The sequence below is a fragment of the Asterias rubens genome, chromosome 1, assembly GCF_902459465.1.
Source record: "Asterias rubens chromosome 1, eAstRub1.3, whole genome shotgun sequence".
Classification (NCBI taxonomy): Eukaryota; Metazoa; Echinodermata; class Asteroidea; order Forcipulatida; family Asteriidae; genus Asterias; species Asterias rubens.
The window spans coordinates 7,853,371-7,876,319 of record NC_047062.1 but is presented as its reverse complement, the minus strand read 5'-3'; the positions used below and the strand labels follow the sequence as shown (position 1 = coordinate 7,876,319).

Genomic DNA, 22,949 nt, shown 5'->3' with positions numbered 1-22,949 from the left:
CACTAGTTCAAAGCCTATTTGTTTAATTTGTAAATACACTACTTCAAAGCCTATATTGTTTAATTTGTAAATACACTACTTCAAAGCCTATTTTGTGGAATTTGTAAATACACTACTTCAAAGCCTATAATGTTTAATTTGTAAATACACTACTTCAAAGCCTATTTGTTTAATTTGTAAATACACAACTTCAAAGCTTATTTGTTTAATTTGTAAATACATTACTTCAAAGCCTATGGCTTGTAAACTTTCACCTTTTTTCATTATTTACCGACCCCGTATTCCCCCCCCCCCCCCCCCCCCCCCCGTTCTAAATACTTCGTTTTCTCGTTATTAAGTTATTCTACTAGGCCTACTGCTTTATTTATTGATCTCTTTATTGTAAGTATTCGTTTTTGTAAAATATGTATTTAAAAGGGGAACTGTTTGGGGAAGTAAAACAAAAATGCACAAAATCAACATCATTTATAACTTAAGCATCAACTCGGCAATAAGCAATGAAATTGCTTGAAAGGTATAGTATATACATTACACAATCTCCGAATCTAGGGAGTTGTGCCATTCCTGTTTGTCAGCTGACATGTTGTGTTTACCCATTGACGAACAATATTTGGAAATCAGGTGTTTGTTTTTCACCACATAATTTGAGTACCTGTTTGTTTATTCACCGGAAAATGTGGCCTAATAAAACGCGACCAAGTGTCAACAAACAAATACTGACATCAATACAACAAACAATACTTTTGTCAAAACATTTCATAGGACATAGACCCGAATACATCGAAACCCTATCTGGGTCATTGCATGTCAGACAACGCTCTATCAAGAGATTTTTATTTCATTGATTTTTGGAATGATACATTATTTCAAAAACTGGGTCAAAGTTCACGATAACATATTAAAAATTACAGTGACCTACATTTCAGAAAATTTATTTTTGACAAAAGAACTGATTTGAGCATGCAATTCCCATCATTTTGATACCAAATTTGCATATATGTGATGAGAATTGACATGGTTATGACATATTTTTACCAAAAAGGTGGTATTTTACCCTAAAAATGTCAGATTTTAGTGGTTTCTGCCCTGACCACATGGTAAGTCCGATCGGGCTAAAAATTGCTGTGCATTCATTGCTCATAAGGACCTACAATCACAGCAATTTTTATCAAAATCGGAAGACATGAGGTAAAAAAGTGCGTTGGTCTGACATGGAATGACCCATCTTCATTTTTACTTTTAAATACAGAAGACGATTAGCACTGTTCACAATAAGATAATAAAAAAACAATAGCAAAATTTTCACCAAACAAAAGGGTGTTAAAACAACACTTATTTGTACACAAACACTTCAATTGGGTTTATTTTAGAGTGTTATTTTCGATTCTCGTTTGGGTATCTATGTGTCTATAAGACATTGGACACTAATGGTAATATTGTCAAAGACCAGTGTTCTCACTTGGTGTATCTCAACATATGCACAAAATAACAAACCTGTGAAAATGTGAGCTCAATTTGGTCGTAAAAGTTGCGAGATAATAATGACAGAAAAAAACACCATAATCACACGAAGTTGTGCGCTTTCAGATGCTTGATTTTGAGAAATTACCAATCCAGTGCATTGATCAAACAGCACAATTTGGCATGTGCTGGTGTTAACTTGCATCGGGGGATAAAATAGAGTTATTTTGGTTTTACCCATACTTTCCTCAAGTTCTATGAGTTTGCAGGACTCGGGGGAAGTACCCATTTGTTTTAGCTTACGATTCCCAGAAGTGTTTAATGACAATGTCCCAAAACATGTCACTAAATATGGGTAGTTTTGAACTCAACGTAAACTGTCGCAACTTTCCCACTTCGTACGAACAACAAGTTGCTGTTTTGTTTTGTCTTATTGTTTTGTTTGTTGTCTTAAGAAGTTCCTGGAACTCGAGTCAAACTTCCTTTTCAAAAAGTCCCGCGATTTTAAATATAGCAAGTAGTGTAAACTAAAAAGAAAACAGATTTTCTGTTAAAAAGGTAGAGTAAAAATACTGGTTCTTTACAGCTTTAAAGGGTGTATGTACTACTTTTTGTAGGACAAAAACACAATGTCCACAGATTTACACTAAACTTACACAGTTTGAAGATAATGATAGTAGAAAGCTTCCCTGAAAATATTCAAGCTGAGGTGCTGTAGTTTTGGGGTAATGAGTAAAACAATGTCATGAAAATAATTTTGGTCTCATGAGACCAAAATTAGTTTAAGCACGTACAAACGTATTTTCATGACATTGTTTTACTCATTTCTCAAAAACTACAGCACCTCAGTAAGTAATATTTGAAGGGAAGCTTTCCACTATCATTTCTTCAAACTCTGTAAGTTTAAGGTAAATCTATGGACATTTTGAATTATTTAAAGGCAGTGGACACTATTCGTAATTACTCAAAATAATTATAAGCATAAAACCTCACTTGGTAACGAGTAATGGGGAAATGTTGACAGTTTAAAACGTTGTGAGAAACGGCTCCCTCTGAAGTGACGTAGTTTTCGAGAGACAAGTAATTTTCCACGAATTTGATTTCGAGACCTCAGATTTAGAATTTGAGGTCACGAAATCAAGCATCTGAAAGCACACAACTTCGTGTGAGCAGGGTGTTTTTTCTTCGATTATTATCTCGCAACTTCGACGACCAATATTGAACCCAAGTTTTCACAGGTTTGTTATATGTTGAGATACACCAAATGAGAAGACTGGTCTTTGACAATAACCAGTAGTGTCCACTGTCTTTAAACGGTTTAGTACAAGAAAGAGTTTCTCTCACTCAAACTGAAAAGATTTTGAGAATCAATTAATAAAAATAAAACTTGACAGGTGATGTTCAATTTTGGTTTTCCAGTAATGCATACAAATTTGCCAACATGTCTTATAGGTATTTTTACTGTATCGACCACCAAGATTTTCGCAATGTGTGAATCTTCCGTTTAGGTGCATTGGACACTTTCGGTAAACAGTAATGTCCAAGGCCCACACTTCGTGTATCACAACTCCTATATAAAATAGCAAACCTGTGAAAATTTAGGCTCAATCGGTCATCGGAGTCGGGAGAAAATAACGGGAAAACCCACCCTTGTTTCCGCACGTTTCGCCGCGTCATGACATGTGTTTAAAGTAAATCCATCGAGAATTGGTTATTGATTTAATGTTTTTTCAAAGAGTAAAGCATTTCATGGAATATTATTTCAAGAGAAGTCTTTCACCACTACCTTCTGTAAACCCTGTTAGTTGTCAATCTGTGAACTTTTTTTCCGTACCAAAAGTGTCCAATGGCTTTAACTGTTATGATACTTATAATAAAACATATTTTTGTTTACTACAACAACATTACAAGACATCCTTTATCCATAAATGTAACTATAAAGGCATAACATTATTTTGCGATTCGCAAATAAACGAAATATCTTGTATGTGCAAAAACTATACGAAGTAATAAATGGCACAATGCAGCCATTTACCTGCAGCCGAAGTATTGCTATAAAATCCTTGCAACAAATTCCGGTATACTCTAGACTGTCTCTCGCAGGTTTTGAGCGTTGGGACTCGTAAAATCTGCCCAAGGTTAATAGGGCTGCGTTAAAGATTTAAGAAAAAAAAGTATGATCCCCTGGAACGCCATTGCTTTTGGAGCAAGTTTGGGTTTTCGACTTAATAGAATGATAATTAAAGATATGACAGCTTTATACAGTGCATGTTATTCAGAGAGGTCCCTATACTGAAAGGAAAGAAGCTTGATCAATGAAAACTATGCCGTTACAATGTGTTTAAACCAGTATTTAGAATTGGTCAGTGGTTTCAACACGTTTTACCATAAGGCCGAAAATCTGTCCAGAGCTTGAATGGATTCTAGGAAAGAGCCGCAGAACCACGTAGGTTCCAATACTGTGAGTCAACCTTTAGAGATATTGGACAATAAAACACGAATTCTTTGTAGACAACAGGAGCCCTGCATGGAAGCTACATGTAAATAGCGCGAAATGGAATTTCGGTATTAGGCCGATAGTATTGAGATATAAAACAATATTGTTCGAATTGAATAATCTTCTTCTCGCCATTCATTGTTACCACAGTGTATAAGTATACATATAATTATATGACAAGAAAACATAGACTATAAACATGACATGCCTCAAAGTAATATTGCATCCAATATTAATGCATCCAATAATATGCTTCAAATAAAAAGTCTGTGAAAATTTTGACTCAATATTGGTCATCGATGTTGCAAAGAATAATGAAAGAAAAAACACCCTGTTGCACAATTTGAGTGAGACCTTTCTCAAAAACTACGTTACTTCAGAGGGAGCCGTTTCTCACAATGTTTTATACCACCGACAGCTCTCCGTTGCTTGCTTCCAAGTAAGTTGTATTTGTATGCTAATAATATACATATAAATTCTGAGTAGTTACCAAAAAACTGTCACTTGCTTTCAAAGGCAGTGGACACTATTGATAATTACTAAAAATAACTATCAGCATAAAACCTTACTTGGTAACGAGTAATGGGGAGAGTTGGTAGTATAAAACATTGTGAGAAACGGCTCCCTCTGATCTGAAGTGACTTATTTTTCGAGAAAGAAGTAATTTTCCACGAATTTGATTTCGGGACCTGAGATTTAGAATTTGAGGTCACAAAATCAAGCATCTGAAAGCACATGATTGTGTGTAACATTGGTGTTTTTTCTTTCATTATTATCTCGCAACTTTGACGACCGATTGAGCTCAAATTTTAACAGGTTTGTTATTTTATGCATATGTTGAGATACACTAAGTGAGAAGAATGGTCTTTGACAATTACCAATAATGTCCAGTGTCTTTAATTCATACCGTAAAACAATAAACCTATGATCAAGTGCAACTGGTGGCATAATGTACTCTCCTTCAATGTATAGTAGACGCAGGTGATGAAACAGTCCATTAAGTGCACACTCTCACCACACGGCACTTTGCTGATCAAAATCATCTCAATCTCAACACTCTCGCTTTGCTATTAAAGACACTGGACACTTTTGGTAAATTTTCAAAGACCAGTCTTCTCACTTGGTGTATTTCAACATACGCATAAAATAACAAACCTGTGAAAATTTGAGCTCAATTGGTTGTCAAAGTTGCGAGATAATAGTCGAAGAAAAAACACTCTTGTCACACGAAAATGTGTGCTTTGAGGTGCTTGATTTCGAGACCTCAAATTCTAAATCTGAGGTATCGAAATCAAATTCGTGGAAAATTACTTCTTTCTCAAAAACTACATGTCTTCAGAGGAAGTCGTTTCTCACAATAATTTATACTATCAACTTCTCCCCATTACTCGTTACTGAGTGAGGTTTTATGTTATAATTGTTTTGACTAAATTACCAATAATGTCCACTGCCTTTAAAGTTGAGGCTGACAATGACATTGTTTAACCATTCTACACGGATCGATAGAGCTACACACCCTCAAAAACACTGTAACTAAATCGAGGTTGGAATTGGCTGTAACCTGCAGCTGTGTAACAAAGCATAGAACAAAGTACGAATAAAACCGACGCTCAATGTTCAACATAATTCATCGTGGGCTCTTTTTTTCCATTTTGATGATTTGCTTAAAACAAAAGACCAACAAATACCAAATAAACCGAGAACAACAATGTGATATAAACAGAGGGTATACGATCGAGGGGTTGCTGTCAGCAGTAAATGCAACGTGCATGAATGATATTTCTGTCCTCTGATAAAAAATGACCTTGTGTGTGCGTGAGCCTCTGCCGATCTACACCGTGGTATGACCTTCAATGACGGTGAGCTGGTTCCCCCACGGGAGGCCTGAGCCAGCCGTAGTAAACATGCACACAGTCCCACCAGTATACAGCTCCACACTGGAAACCACACCAATCCCGGAACCTACAAGCCCCCAAAATTGCTCAAGATGTTACTTTCGATTGCTTGTTCAAAGAAACAATTTGTTATGCTAATTATTAGAAAGTAAAGCATCGCACACCGAACCTGTGTGTGTGTCGAAGTTTACACATGGCTTGTAATGTGTCAAAAATGTTCTCGCTCTCAAGGGGTGTGGGGGGTTATCACGGTGCCCGTTTAGAACAACCAATTAGCGTGAAGAATCGAAGGCGGTCTGAGCCAATAAAAGACACTGTTATGTGGACCCGTTTCCATGCATACACTTTCGGCACTATGGGCTCCACTATCAGATCTGCTGTTGTTTTTAGGCTGTGACGTGTGCACACATCTGGTATACGGCGCAGTGGTATACATTGACCCCTGAGCTTTCGTTTTCTTGATGCGAGGTTGCAACTCTACACTCTCCAAGCTCGTCACTCTCTCTGCACCGTAGCGATATTATAGTTACACAAGATGAATATGGAATCGCATACTGAGACGATGGCTTCGGAATTGGACCCAGCTATGAACACTCTGGAGTCGGGTATCATGATCGTCGACAGCGAGGCCAACAACAGCATTCAGCAGCACTCCACCACGGACAACATGATCCAAGACTTGTTGAACAACCACAAATCGTCGCCCATCAGTAGCAGCATCGGCGTGATCAACTCATGTGCCAATGCCGCTACTCCCACCACCACCACTACCTCCATCGGAGACATCAACGAGAGAGGGGTCAATGCCTTGTCGTTCTCCTCGCAACAGATCGTCTGCGTTTGTGAGGCTTTACTCCAGACGGGGAATATGGAGAGGTTGGCCAGGTTCCTCTGGACCCTACCGTCAGACGAGTCTCTCCAAAGCAACGAGACTGTCCTCAGAGCAAGGGCAGCGGTGAGTTACCACCGGGGAAACTTCAAAGAGATGTACTCAATTATACAGTCGTACAGCTTCAACTCTGCCTTCCACCCGGAGCTTCAAGACCTGTGGTATCGGGGGCATTACGGCGAAGCAGAGAAGTCCAGGGGAAGAGGGTTGGGTGCTGTCGATAAATACCGCATCCGTAGGAAGTTTCCTCTACCGAGGACCATTTGGGACGGGGAGGAGACTGTGTACTGCTTCAAGGAGAAGTCTAGGAAGATGTTGAAGGAATGTTACCGGATGAACAAGTACCCCACACCGGAGGAGAAGCGGAATTTGGCGAAGGTGACGGGACTAACTCTGACTCAAGTGAGCAACTGGTTCAAGAACAGACGGCAGAGAGATCGTGCTCCTGCTGGCATATCTAAAGGGTAAGATTGGATCCTTGAAGCTATAGATGGCTTGACTTTGGCGTTAAAATGGACACAATGGGTGTTGTCACATTATATATGATACCGAAGAGAGAGAAACAAAATTAACATCTTAGGGTGTTCATCAAATGTAATTGTATTTGCTAAGGTAGTGTTATTTAACACCCAATTGTGTACATTTTCAATGTTGTTTCTTAAGGGGATCAATATGTGACAACGGTCACGGTGTCAATTATGTTAACACCCTTTATATTAGACCCAGTGTAACTGGGGCGCTGTACTCCTTTTTTTTGCGAAATTTGGCATTATCGGTCGTATACGACCGAGTGATAATGAAAATTTCGAAAAATAGTACAGTGTCTCAGTAACTGTACTATTTTTTGAAATTTCCATTGGCATAATAAGGGGGTACCTCCATTGCATTGTGGTGTTGTGGAACGTGTGGTAGCACCCATACCCATCAGAGAATTATTAGGAATTAACTTCCAAAGCAAGGTAATGTATCTTTGTTAATGAACCTTCCTCGAATTGTCTCGGCATAGTTTATCAAACTCAAACCATTTAAAACAAGAATACTGCGTAGTTCTAAATTCCGTCACGGGAATTGTACAATGGGCTAACCATAGCCATTATTAGTCACAGTGGTTTTCGCAAAGAAGCACACTCGAATCACTTGTCATGAGAGTTATACATAATAAAATGCTCTCCTTTAATTTAATGGGCGCTCTACATACTCCTCGAAACAAAACTTCACACAATAGTTTAAAACAAAATTAGCATCACAATAATGTGACCGTTATTCGTGTTTTATCTAAAGGCAGGGGAAGCTATTGGTTATTGCTCAAAATAAAATTTAGCATAAAACCTTACTTGGTAACGAGTAATGGGGAGAGGTTGGTAGTATAAAACATTGTGAGAAACGGCTCCCTCTGAAGTAACTTAGTTTTCGAGAAAGAAGTTATTTTCAACGAGTTCGATTTCGAGACCTCAGATTTCAGAATTTAAGGTTTCGAAATCAAGCATCTGAAAGCAACTTCGTGTGACAAGGGTGTTTTTTTTCTTCTTTCATTATTATCTCGCAACTTCCAGGACCGATTGAGCTCAAATTTTCACAGGTTTGTTGTTTTATGCATATGTTGAGATACACCAAGTGAGAAGACTGGTTTTTAGACAATTACCAATGGTGTCCAATGTCTTTAAAGTCAGTGGACACTATTGGTAAATGTCAAAGGCCAGTCTTCTCACTTGCTGTAACTCAACATATGCATCAAATAACCTGTGAAAATTTGAGTTCGATTGGTCGTCGGAGTTGCGAGATAACTATGAAAGAAAAAACACCCTTGTCACACGAAGTTGTGTGCTTTCAGATGCTTGATTTCGAGACTTCGAGACTTGAAACTTGAGGTCTCAAAATCAAATTCGTGGAAAATTACTTCTTTCTCGAAAACTACTCCACTTCAGAGGGAGCCGTTTTTCACAATGTTTTATACCACCAACCTCTCCCCATTACTCCTTACCAAGTAAGGTTTTATGATAATAACTATTTTGAGTAATTACCAATAGTGGCCATTGTCTCTAAGGACGTACATGTATATCCTCAAACAAATTCATACGCACGTGCCGGATTGCAGGCTTGGTTTGACATTTAAAAAAAATTGTGTCACGACATCACATCGGTAGTTTATTTCCTGCTGTGAGTTAAATCCTGTTCTTTAAACAACAAATTTTAATTCATTTTAAAATTTCAGAAGTGCCATCTTTTGCTTTCTTCGTTTGAACTAGCACACAGTGAAAATTGATTGTCTGCTCACATGGCTCGCACAAATCCCCTTTAGACTAGTCCTTGATCAATAAAACAGTTATATAAACCGGTTTCATGAAATTGTTCCCTTAATAAATGGATTTTAAGTTTTGTCTACCACTGGTCTCACTCCCTTCGGTTTTTATTGGTGAAATCGAGTTGTACGTTTAAGTTTTTCTGTGTTTTAGCTGTGCTTTTATTTGATGGTTGGTTCGTGCATAGTTGGTTGTTGATGAAGATTCTTTTCTTCAAAGGCACTGGACACTATTGGTAAATTACACACTAAAATCGTTTGCATAAAATCTTACTTGTTAACGAGTAATGGAGAACTTTTGATTGTTTAAAACATTGCGAGAAATGGCTCCCTCTGAAGTAACGTAGTTTTCGAGAAAGAAGTAATTTTCCACTAAACAATTCGAATTTGATTGCGAGACCTCAGAATTAGATGTTAATGTCTTGAAATCAAGAATCTGAAAGCACACCACTTAGTGTGACAAGGGTGTTTTTTCTTCCACCTTCCTTTTTTTATCTCGCAACTGCGACGACCAATTGAGTTCGAATTTTCACAGGTTTGTTATTTTGTGCATACGTTGAGTTTAACAAGTGAGAAGACTGGTCTTTGACATTTACTAATGGTGTCCAGTGTCTTTAAGAACAAGGTGATTATTTAACAGTTCTTAGCAAGGTCTCCCAACTATATTATCTGTATTTCATCGATGAAGTTTGTTCAAGGTTTAGCACCGTAAACTCCATTTCCATAGCGCACCTTTTACCTATTTGACAGGACACGTCTCTCCCTGTGCTGTTTGGTATCCTTGAACTCCTGACCTGTATTATTCGACCTTTGATCTTATATCGGAGTCCCTGATACAGCGTTTATGAGGATGGGGTTAAAGGAACACGTTGCCTTGGGTCGGACGAGTTGGTCTATAAAAAGCATTTGTAACCGTTTGTTATAAAATGTATATGGTTAGAAAGATGTTTTAAAAGTAGAATACATTGATCCACACAAACATGCCTCGAAATTGCACGGTTTTCCTTTTACTTTCCGAACTAACACGGTCGGCCATTTATGGGAGTCAAAAATTTGACTCACATAAATGGCGGACTGTGTTATTCGACGGTGTTAAAGGAAAACCGTGCAATTTTGAGGCATGTTTGTGTGGATCAATGTATTCTACTTTTACAACATCTTTCTAACCATATACATTTGATATCAAACGGTTACAAACGCTTTTTCAAAGACCAACTCGACCGATACAAGGCAACGTGTTCCTTTAATGTAGACCTACACAGGCACCGGTGTTCCCTTTCCTCCTCTTTTTATTAAAGGAGTGAGGTGTTTTTTGTTTCTACCTGTGGTGACATTTTGTACCTAGGAACTGAGCACATTCCATTGATTTTTAAGGCGATTACTACTTGTACATAACAGAGAAATAACACCATTGTATTTGTGTTGGCAGAATTTATTGTTAGTTTTTGCAGAAACTAGTGTTATTTCAACACCCTACGGTGTAAATTTTGATATTTGTGGGTGCTTCTTATGTGACAGCACCCATGGTATCAATTTGAAATTGAACACCTCAGTTTTTGCCCTGTATGAGTCGTCTAGTTTTGATTGTAGAAATGTTGTCCTTTGACGTTGTTTGTTTGTCTGTCCATATTTCCGCCTTTACTGCATGTCTGCCTGCTGTCTATCTGTCATTTTTCTGCTTTTTTTTGGGGGGGGGGATTTGTTTGGTGGTTTTTGTTTGTTATATTTGTTTTATTTATTTGTTATTAATCTCCTGTTTTCATTGATAGTGTTTTGGGTGACCCGTTTCCTTTTTACGCAATATAAAGTAAAAACTTCCGCTAGCCGTGTCCGAACCTCCAAAAAAAATCAGCAATGTCAAACTGTCGAAACCTAGTTGTCCTTTCACAATTTGTTTATAAAATTTCACAAACAAGCTAAAATTAGTCTTTGGTAAATACACAGAAAATGTTTTGTGTTAGTCTTAGATGGTGTGGTGATCTACGGCAGTTTAGGGCCTATACCGATTGTTTGAATTCGGTTTAAAGGCAGTGGACACTGTTGGTAATCACTCAAAATAACTATTAGCATAAAAACCTTTCTTGGTGACCAGTAATGGGGAGAGGTTGATGGTATAAAACATTGTGAGAAATGGCTCACTCCTGAAGTGCCATAGTTTTCGAGAGAGAAGTAATTTTCCACGAATTTGATTTCGAGACCTCAAATTTAGAACTTGAGGTCTCGAAATCAACTTCGTGTGACAAGGGTGTTTTTCTTTTTTTCATTATTATCTCGGAACATTTCACTTCAAAAGGTGGTCGCGTTTGGGAGATTTCGCCGAAACTCCGGAGCGAATTTCCACGCATGAAGAACAATCTCTATAGGAATCGCAATCTGAGAAGCATAAACGCGGTAACGCCTCTTATATTAAATTGATTTGTTGGGGGTAAAAAGTGGTGTATTCTTCCAGAATCTTTCTAATACTAAGTGCTTCGAAGTGAAATGTTGTCAAAATGCATTGTACTATCCAAAGCTCCTGTTGGTTGGATTTCCTAACGACAGACCCAACGCATTTTCACATGAGGGCTTCGGTAAGTCCCAACCATTAATATACAGCTAATATAATGGATTTTTTCCGGTATAGAAGAGCATCTGACTCTGATAAAATCACAGAAATGACCTTCCTAGAGAAAAAAAAAGATCACTGTATCAAAACGCATCCATCCAGACTTCCACTATGAAGGTAGCATATGATAGGCCTATATTACTCAACTATTCGGTTACGTTGTTGATCATTGAGTTTGATAGATTTATGGTTTTGGCACGGTACGAGGTTGACACCAGATAATGATCAGAGTTACTACCGATACATTGACTCATAGCTCGAGAATGGAGTCACCATCTGGCAGTTTCGCCAAATTAAACATGACGTAATTTATACACAACCTTCAGGGGGTTCCCCGATTCCATTAGTGAGCTTCGAGGAAATTGGTTTGGCAGGGGACGCCACTTTCTTTAATCACGTCCGGGAAAACATGTGTAAAAATCCCCTCGTAGAACCTTGAAAGAAGACAAGTAATGGTAGAACCACATTTCTACCTCCATGGTAGAACTTGGGAGTAAGACACCTTGCTTGGGTTGTAGCCAAGATGTAAAACTTGAAGATCCTACAGTTTTCCCCCTTCTTATCTTATCTCAGCATGGTGTGAGATAAACTGGATTTACAGTTAAAGATGCCTTTTGTCTGGTTTGTGCCGATGTTACGCAATTAATTTGAGATGTAAATTATGTGGTTTGTTTTATAATAGATTTGAAAAAGTTACATACTTTCATTTAACGAAAACAATCCTTTGGTGATGAGTGGTAAATAAATATTTACAAAAAAATAGTGGTAGCTAATTAAAAAATAAACATCAGTTATTGGTAATATCCCGGCATTAATACACGTTAGCCATGTAGACCTTCAACGAAGAGTTTTGCATTTTGCGTTTATTTTGTTAATATTGTCAGCTGGAAAATGCAATATTTGTTCAAACAAACAAAATTTTTAGCAAAAATAGTACAACTGTTTGCTGTGTCGTTTCTGCGTTTTTATTGTGTTGCGTGTCATTTACGGTTACAAGGTAGGTTCATAAATTATTTCTGGTAATGACCCAGAAAACAAATTGTGTGACTTTTATCCGTAAGCTTACTTGTTCTTAAATTGTAATATAAATTTAGAATGTGGAAGTATTTAGTCTGAAATGTCACCGTTGATTATAAACATTTGAATCTGTGAAACGATTCATGTATGAATCGTGTCTCGGATATCTGGGAACGCTGCGGCCACAGATGCGGTTGGTACCATCGGCTCCCTTCACGCCTATACCTAAACGCCTATACCTAAACGCCTCCATACACGTAAACATTTTTTCGACATTTTTGTGAAACTGCCGTGAAAATTTGTTTGCTCATTTCCAAGCAAGTGGACATTGTACTCATCTAAAACTCTCACATGAGACTTTTGTAGTATCTTTTTTTTAAATCAGTTTTACGTCGACAACAAAATAATACATGAATAGAAGTTTAAAGACAGTGGACACTATTGGTAATTGTCAAAGACCAGTCTTCTCACTTGCTGTATCTCAACATATGCATAAAATAACAAACCTGTGAAAATTTGAGCTCAATCGGTCATCGAAGTTGCGATATAAGAACTATGAAAGAACAAACACCCTTGTCACACGAAGTTGTGTGCTGTCAGATGCTTGATTTCGAGACCTCAACATCTAATTCTGAGGTCTCGAAATCAAACTCGTGGGAAATTACTTCTTTCTCGAAAACTAAGTCACTTCAGAGGGAGCCGTTCTCACAGTGTTACATCAACCTCTCCCCATTACTCGTTACCAAGAAAGGTTTTATGCGAATAATTGTTTTGAGTAATTTCCAATAGTGTCCACTATTACCAATAGTGTCCACTGGATTTGAGAACAAGAAAGCTCGTCAATTTACCTTGCGATAAACTTGGTTTTAGATATGTGAACTTTGTTTTTTCTTGTTTGGTCTTTTGGGAGGTTTTATTTTAGTTAGATCTCTCTTTCTTGTATTCTCAGTCACTTGAGGGTCTTGTACTCGTAAAGGTTACTATTTCTCTTTGAGAAGGAAATAAGTCTGGAGTGTGAAAGACAGTACCTTTTGAAAGTTGAACCGATTTGTCTAGATTGTTACAAAAATAGCTTCTGAAACTTTAAAATATTTCTAAGTCGCGTAAAATTACAATAAGACATTCAGTTGAGCCCTTTCCTTTTTTCGCGGAAATGGATTCTTTTTTAGTTATGACCTTTTTATTAGGGAAATCTGGAAAACGAAACACATCCATAAAGTATGTTACCGTATGTTTGATGTTAAATCTAAAGATTGAAAAATATGTTCTTTCTGTTTTCATCCGTGGGAAGCGCAATATAGATACAGAAGTAGCAGCCCTAATGTCATTTGCAAGATGTCAAACCCACAAACCAAATTATATAGAATTTGCCGCCAATTTCAACAGCAAATTCATTCAATTTATCTACCGGCTCATTCAATTTTGTTTCTAAATTAATTCCCCGTTGGATTAACATTCAACAATCAAAGGGAGTAAATTAATTTATCATTCGCTTGTTAAATCATATTATTCAAGTTCAATGGGCCGCAAGACTCAATCAGTTTCGTATTTAAATTTAAAGTAAGCAAAAGTGTAAAACTGTATTACAAAATAATGTTCTTGGTTATTGTTTGTTTTTCCTCCAAAAACTCCATGACAGAGTTTTGACTGGAGGTGGAAAGTGGTCTAATAAGGGAGAACAGACTTTTCATAGCGAATAGCAGCTCTGTTTAAAGGCAGTGGTAATTGTCAAAGAACGGTCTTTTTACTTTGTGTATCTCAACATGCATAAAATAACAAGCCTGTGAAAATTTGAGCTCAATTGGTCGTCGAAGCTGCGAGATATAAATGAAAGAAAAAAACACCCTCGCCACACGAAGTTGTGTGCTTCCATATGCTTGAGTTCGAGACCTCAAAATCTTCTTTCTCGAAAACTACAACGTTACTTCAGAGGGAGCCGTTTCTTACACTATCAACCTCTCCCCATTATTCGTTTCCAAGTGAGGTTTTATGCTGATAATTATTTTGAGTAATTACCAATAGTGTCCACTGCCTTTAACTGTATATTGAGTTAATGTTCATTCCGATAAGGAAGTGCTACACAACCCAACGGAATGTTAAGATTGCTGCGTTACATCTAAAATATAAATTTTTTGCTGACCGCGTTTTTAACTTGAGATACATGGATTACTATGGATGTGGTGGCCCCAATTCCTGACCAGCTCCACGTACAATCCACGAGACGAGCCAGATGATTATAAACATGTTTAACGGACTTGTGTTGTTTTTACCAAACAAGTCGTACATTCTCACTTAAAACCAAGTCATCCCTATAAATATGGCCTCCAGAGTATTTTGTTTGTGTTTTATCATTTAAAAAAAAATCAAGAGATTCGCAACGTTGTCACTGTCAAAAACTGTCAACGTTTTAATATCCGTTTTAATATCTGTCAGTGTGTTGTTTAGTCTATGTTAAAGATTGGGGGTCATAGGTCAGGTTTACGGTAAACGTTATGCTTATTAAAGGCAAGAAAGATACAGTTCAACCACATGTGAAAGTTTCAGTTGACTTGCTGAGAAAACAGTTACATTGAAATTCCACGGTATTTTCACAAGAAAGTCGAAGTCATTCAGGTTTAGCGAGTTGACAGCGAGTACAAGCCGCTCAGTGGCAGCAGCATTCGCGAACGGACACCGACCCAACACTCAGAAATTTAAGAATCACCAGGCGTTTCTCAGATTCGTTTTTTTCTGGTTCTAATCAATGGGGGCATTTCATACGAAATAATTTTACAGGCAGGATGCTTATTACCGGGGTCGTTACCAAAATGTGACGTCAAGGGCAAAGTGTTCCCGGCCGCAGCGCGTTCTCCTTTACGGCCATTGGACACTTTCGGTAAACAGTAATGTCCAACGCCCACACTTCGTGTATCGCAACTTATATATAATATAACAAACCTGTGCAAATTTTGGCTCAATCGGTCATCGGAGTCGGGAGAAAATAACGGGAAAACCCACCCTTGTTTCCGCACGTTTCGCCGTGTCATGACATGTGTATCGAGAATTGATATTGTTTTAATGTGTTCTCAAAAAGTAAAGCATTTCATGGACTAAAATTTCAAGAGAAGTCTTTCACCATTACCTTCTGTAAACCCTGTAAGTTATTTGAAAATCTGTGAACTTCAAAAAAAATGTCTGTACCGAAAGTGTCCAATGGCTGTAAGATTAAGAGGATCTATTATATTTGTAAATTAATTTAATATGTTGATGTGTTATTTTTACAGAGATGTAGAGTCGAACAACAACAACAATAATATACCCTCTGATCTGGACGATTCCAAGGACGAGGACTTCTCTATACACGCCAGATTCTATGAGGGCAACTTCAACAACAACAGCGCAACATCAAGCCCACCTGGTGCATTATCCACTAAGATGACGTCATCGTTATCTCCCATGCACATAGTGACCACACCCGTCAGTCCAGCAAGCTCATTGGAGCGTATCAAGATAGAACCGAGGGAGCCCTCTACGTTGAGTTCATCCCCATCCCAGGACCTCACCCCTCTAACTGACTTTCGTGCTATGGGGTTCAAGTTTCTTCATGACCTAGCCGTCATACAGCAGGTGGTACCCGTTGCTCTGAGCACGGGACCAGTGGACGTGCCAACCGCCACCTCCCTCAGTTCAATGCTTGCGGTGAACCCGACAACTTTTCTCGGTGCTGGCTTCACTGGTAAGGGGCAGCTACCAAGTCCGTACCGCCAGGGCACGCCCTTGATGGCACCGGATCTCACCCCAGCCGCTGCTGCACAGTTGATGGAGACAGTAGCAGCAACTTGGAATAACAATACAATCACTCGTGCCCCTCCTCGCCCTTACAGTACCGGAGCAACGACGACAGCAAATGGTGCCGCTGCAACTGCAGTCGGTGGCCCCACATCTATCGGCAGTGCCGGTGGTAGCGTCTTGGAAATTAATATACCCCCTCAAACAGTCGTCGAATCTTCCATGACGGGCGTAATAACCACCACCTCGTAGCACGATTGAAGTCGATTGTAGTTGGTTGTCGAAACTCGGATTTTCAGTCTCGGTGACGCAATAGGCCTGATTGGTTGGTTCAACCTTGCTCTATTGTACAACCATGGAGCAATACTGTTTGCTGAATCTAAAAATAACAATGAGAACATCTTAAAGATCTAATAAGTCGTACTGATTAAAGAAAAACTAAACATCATGCGCCACTCAATTTTAGGTACAAAGGGTTTGTGGAAAGGACATCTTTTATTCAAAATGGAGAAACAGTAGGCCTACAACCAACATACATGGTAAAACTAGTACGCTTCGGACAAAAACTAATATTTGTTAGGTCCAGAGCTATGTATACTTTGTATTTTCATTAAGAGGCAGGGTGCTTTTTGGTAACGACAATCGAAGCCCCTCACTGGGTGTATCCAAAAAATACACAACATCAAAAATATCTTAATACTCGGAAAGTTATTGTGTAAGAACCGTGGAGAGAAGACAACGACAGAAGTTTCAGTTTTAGATGTAGGAGGAAAACCTCTGAAATTTATTCCAGGGGAAAACCACGCAACCAGGTAGGGATTGAAAACCTAATCCACATATAAAGTGCCCCAAGCGAGGTTCGAACCGGGGTCCCAGAGGTGGAAGACGAGGAAAGATATCATTAGCCAACCCGACTGACCAATGTTTCTTGTTTGTATCGTTGAGTTGGTGACAAACTGAGCTTGCAGAAAATCAAGTTCCCATAGCTCCTTTGTCTTAAAACATGATAGTTTATCAACATGGGTAAGATAACGGTTTTGTGTAAAGGACTTATGTCCTACCTTCACATGGGCCCTCTTCCATAGATTTACAGCTTTTCAAAGAGCTTAGCTTACCAGAATAAGGTTTCAGCCATAATACCATGCCACATGTACAAACTGCAAATGGTGTCCTGCTTATTTCTGCTTAGCAGCACATTTTTAGGCAATTTTTTTGAAATTCGGCCAAAGTGCAAGTGTAACATTATAATAGTGTAGTGTACATGGCTATTTATAAACACACTCCTAAGGTAGCAAAAGGTTTGAAATACAAACAATATAAACACTTTCTATCTCGATGTTAAATGGTTCCACAGAAGTTTTGTTTCCTCTTTCTTGTTTTTTTTACCAAATACACTTACTCAGTACTATAGCCTGTGCATATTAGCTGCAAAATTGTGGTGACCCACTGTACAATTAAATAACTTGATAATGATATCCTCTTGTTGAAAAGGTGTATCCGTTTTTGAAAAGATTAAGGGAGGTTGTACCTTTGGTAATTACTTCGATTTAGTGTCAGAAAATAACTATAGGCCCTTCTTGGCAGATTCAGCACTGCAGATTCTGAGTTGATTATTATAAATTATTGTTATGAACGACATCCTTTGAAAGTAGTATGTTGTTTTAGAGAGAGGGGTATTTTTCAACCAAAACTGTTGATCTGAATCTCAAAAGCACAAAAGGGTGTTTTTCTTGCATTATTTTCTTGCAACTTCGATGACCAACTTAGCAAAAGAATTCTCAGCTTTGTTATTTCATGCTCAATTTTGGGATACACCAACGGATGATACCGGTCTTGTGCCAAACGTGCATTCAATCGTTTCTTCTCATTCATGGTTTGACAATTACCAATAGTGTCCACTGTTTTAATGGACTGATGTTTCGACCCTAGCAGAGTATTTCTCGAACGCTATGTTTTATTCTGACAATAAAAATTCGACTTGCCCAGCGGACTCGCCTCCAACAGAGGGAAAGGTTTTGACTCTCTTGAGGCTGTTTTCACTTGAATTGAACAAAGGGCTACCTCTGAGGTCAAACTCTACTTACCCTCAATCTCAGCCCTGGGACGTATACTTGGTGAGTGGTAAACTTGAAGTCAACTGTCCGTGAAATTGTCTTAGAATCAAAAAGCTAGCTGACAACTTCCAACTCTATTAAAAGACTGGCTGGATTTATGGTATTTTTGATATGAGGCACTGGACACCTTTGGTAATATTGTCAGACCATTTCACTTGGTGTATCCCAACGTATGCATGAAATAACAAATCTCAAATTACCTTTCTCAAAAACTACGTTACATCAGAGGGAGCCGTTTCTCATAATGTTTTACACTATCAACTATCTCCATTGCTCGAATACCGAGTAAGTTTAAATGCCAACAATTATTTTGAGTAATTAGCAAAAGTGTTCAGTGCCTTTAATGTAACAAGATATGCGTATAAAGCATGAAAGCAATAGGCACACCCACATCTAAAAGCAAACAAATCTATTAAATTGTATTTATTTTTTGTTTACTATTTTCTTGCAACTACGACGACCAATTGAGCCCAAAATTTTCACAGTTTTGTTATCTTATATGTTGGGATACACCAAGTGAGGATACTTGTCTTAGACAAAAATACCAAAAGTGAATCCTGCCTTTAACCTATGGATTTTTCTGTCTGAGTGATACTTAGTGAGAGACCTGCATATTTTTACCACAATTAAATTTCACCGGAGTCGAGAAATGCCGTGGCCGTAGGATCCCCCGTCGAGATGTAGCCGTAATTATGTTGACTTAAGACTGTTTTAGCCTGTACCCTTTACGTGTCATGCATTCCTGTATACCAAAGAAATTATTTAAAATGTTATTTTGTAAAATTTGTAAAAACTAATAGGTATGGGTGAAACAGAAGGTATACGCCATAATGTTCATTATTTTTGGAATTGAGTTTACGAAATTATGAGTTTTAGAATTACCGACAATCCAGCTCGAAAACAATGATATTTTGTGAATTCTCCCATTGGCAAAAACAATAAATAAATATCTCACTTTTGGTGAAAAAATTTCCTCACAACATCGCAGCACGTTTTTATTTTGAAAGTTTCACATCATACTATTTGGTGTTGGACCTGTGAAGATTTCAAAGTGTGTTTGTGTTTTTATTATTTTAGATAAAAAATATTTAAAAAATTATTTTTATTTGCAAAATATAAACAAATCAGAGGTCATCGTTTTGAAATGGAGACGGCTCCTATGCCATAACCATTTCGTAGTTAAATGACCCGAGCCGAGGCCCCTAGTAGGACCCCATGCTAGGTTATGTGACCTGGTGACCTGGACCCTGGTCAACTTTGACCCCCGGGCCCTTTCTAGACCATCCAGGTCCGCGGCTCTTTATTTCATTTCAAATAAACAGTCATGCAACTTATCAAGTAGAAAACAAATGGAACTGCTTTTATGATATTATTAACTTTGTACATTATAATTTTTAAACAAAATTGGGGAGGGGGCGGTCCTGTGGTACTGAAAATAATTATTATGGAAATGAAAATAATTATGAGATAAAATCAAGTTTTTATAGCTGATCGGCTGAACTAGTGCATGTCTGAACATTACTGTGGTGTGGTATTTGCGGTTTTTTAACTTGATTATTGTATAATAAACAAATTCTGCTTTCGGTAGTTTTGTTTGCACTGTATTATTGATATTATTATATATTTTTTAGTGTACAGAACTGATGTGATATAAGTGCTGATATTTTTTTGCAATAGGTTACTGTGTGGAACAATTTCCAATGATACACGACCGCATGGCAACTCTTGTCGCAAACATGTTCAAACAGGAGTAACATTTTGGTCTGTTGATTTATCAATTATCGTGGGGACAAATGTTGACAAAAGGCTTTTAAAAGTATTTGTAATATTTATATTGGCGAATAACTGCTCAGCCGACCCAGTGTAAAATAGGCTTTGATAAATTTTCATTCGTTCGCCCCGTTGGCTTCCACAGTAAAAAAAAAAGAAAAAAAAGTTTCCTTTGCTTTAGAAAGTTATAAAATAACTGGCGCTAACATGTGTCATTAATAAATTTTCATATCTTTGTCAAATATGCAGTGGACTCTGTTTCAGTGGTCACAATTAATTCTATAATTAATATCACTGTCTCCCCCACCCCCCCCCCCCCCCCCAACAATAAAATGATGAAACCTTAACTTAATTAACGAGTCCAAAAATAAGACACATTTTAGTTTTAAATTTATGGTTCAGGAAGTTTATAGTAAAGTTTCGGGGTTTGTCTGACATAATTTCTGCAAGTTTGTTGTGAGTTCCTTTCATTCATGACATTTGTTGGACTTAAAGCGTCACGTTGAGGTCACGGGATATTGCTGATGTTAGAATATACATCATTTTTCATTTTTTTAACGCACTTTGTGTGTATATGGACGATGTATTTTACATACTATAAACTCTGAAAAAGAAATTGCATGTTTCCATACGATTTGCCTTGTCCTCCTTTTGCACGTCTTCTTTTCTCACAAAGAATCGGCGGCTGAGTGAAAGTCTGTGCCATGTGTTTCATCTCACACAGCGTCTCGTAAACACGTCATTCTACAATTTCCCAGATTTCAGAGTGCCAAACGAGATGCCGACACCGTCCGCACGGCCAGGACAAAGCGCCCACTCCGCGCCGGTCTCTCCACGGGCATATAAGTCTCAAACCAGCGGGGGCCGTGATCTGTTGATGAACTGGTTCCCTTCAGGGCTGATCCTGTCTGATGCATCCTGATGGTTACTAGTCTCCCCATTATACTGATTATTAGCCGGTATCCATCTTAGGTCTTTAAGATGACGCCTTGGGCCCAGATTAGCCGCGCCCTGGGTAGCCATTTTGTCGGTAGCAGTCCCGGCATAGATACACCATGGCTATACTTGTTGGTTTATTACACATTCGCCGTACGGTCATTACCATTAGGAACATTAACCAGTTGCAAGCAGCGCTGGTAAAAATAGCCGCATAGGCGCCATATTCATAAAGTTTTAGGCTGAGATTGAATCGTCTTAAGATATGGATATTTGTTGTGCAGTAATGAGCAGTACAAACATGGTGTATTATGTGTGGTTATCAATTGTATTTCTGTCCCTGCTCTTCAATTTTGTCATAATTTAAAATCGTGCGGGGTGGATACATATCTTACTATTATTAAAAACGACATTCAGCTGTTTCACACAAAAAAAGTATTTCACACCCATACACACACCAAGCAGAAAGGACCGCGCCATATACACAAATTCAAATTCGAAGGTAAAAGTTGTGAAGAAATATTACACTTCTCCAATAAATATGATCGACCAAACAACAACAATTCCTATGAAACGTTTGTTTCCATTTTGTAGACTTTCTGTCTCCTAAGAAAATACAGCACAGTAAGGACTACATTTGAGAACATGAAGTTTATTTTACGTATCTCAACCGAAAATGTACCTTATAGGAAACAAAATCATTTGTGATTACAATACTAAACACTGGGTAGACCTAAAGAATTGCTCGGATAAAAAATGTACGGTTTAATTATAAGCCTACACAGACATTTATTCCATCAAACGCTCGTGGAATTTGTGTAGGTCTACAATCTGTACGAAATGCAACCATCTTTTAATGACGTTGGTAATTACTCAAAACAATTGTTAGCATAAAAACTTACTTTGGTAACAAGCGACGAAAGAGCTGTTGATAGCATAAAACATTGTGCGAAACGGCTCCCTCTGAGGTAACGTGGTTTTCGAGAAAGAAGTAATTTTCCACTAGAATATTTGAATTTGATTTCGAGACCTCAGAATTAGAATTAGATTTTGAGGTCCCGAAAGAAGCATCTGTAAGCAGAAAGCAGAAAACTTCGTGTGACAAGGGTGCTGTTTCTTTCATTATTATCTCGCAACTTTGACGACCAACTTAGTTCAAATTTTCGAAGGTTTGTTATTTTGTGCATATATGTTGAGATACACCAATTACCAAAGGTGCAGTGTCTTTAAAGGTTGCTGCGGAATTGAAGAGCTGTCAAAATACAAAATAGTTGCAGACAGTGTTCATGTTTTGTCTGATCGACCATTATATACGAGGGAAGAAACCGGTGACACTTTTGGCTAAATTTACTGTTTGAATTGAGGAGAAAATAGCGAAAAAACATGCACAATGTCGCCTGTTATACACATTGTCCTTAAATTGTGGTTGTACCAACCGAAGTCAGCTGTTGCGTGTTTGTATGTTTTTCATTTTACAGTCTTCTTGAACCGTCTAAATATATTATTTCATTCAAAAGGAAAATTTGTCACAGAAGAAAACAAAATTAGAGTATGAACTCTACGATTATTAGTAGCTTTCAGACGTAAAATTAAACAACAATACATTACGGTGTGATATTGAAACAAATGCCAATTAATTTACACCATTCATCTATGACTATTTCTTTTTTCCACTTTCCCCAAATACCAAGTAGTGAC

General features: G+C 38.0%; 1 protein-coding gene across 1 annotated transcript; it reads left to right on the top strand.

The window, feature by feature from the left end:
* Positions 1 to 6,002: 6,002 nt before the first annotated feature.
* LOC117294946 (homeobox protein ceh-32-like) lies at positions 6,003 to 18,731 on the top strand. Its single transcript, XM_033777507.1, has 2 exons — positions 6,003 to 7,206; positions 15,927 to 18,731. Exons 1-2 carry the CDS (start codon positions 6,389 to 6,391, stop codon positions 16,681 to 16,683), a joined length of 1,575 nt encoding a protein of 524 aa, XP_033633398.1. The 5' UTR covers positions 6,003 to 6,388; the 3' UTR covers positions 16,684 to 18,731.
* Positions 18,732 to 22,949: the final 4,218 nt, after the last annotated feature.

Excerpts from the sequence above, each read along its gene's own strand:
- LOC117294946 (XM_033777507.1), top strand. The coding sequence starts at position 6,389 with ATGAATATGGAATCGCATACTGAGACGATGGCTTCGGAATTGGACCCA. Across the intron at positions 7,207-15,926 it reads CCTGCTGGCATATCTAAAGG|AGATGTAGAGTCGAACAACA; the intron begins GTAAGATTGGAT and ends TTATTTTTACAG.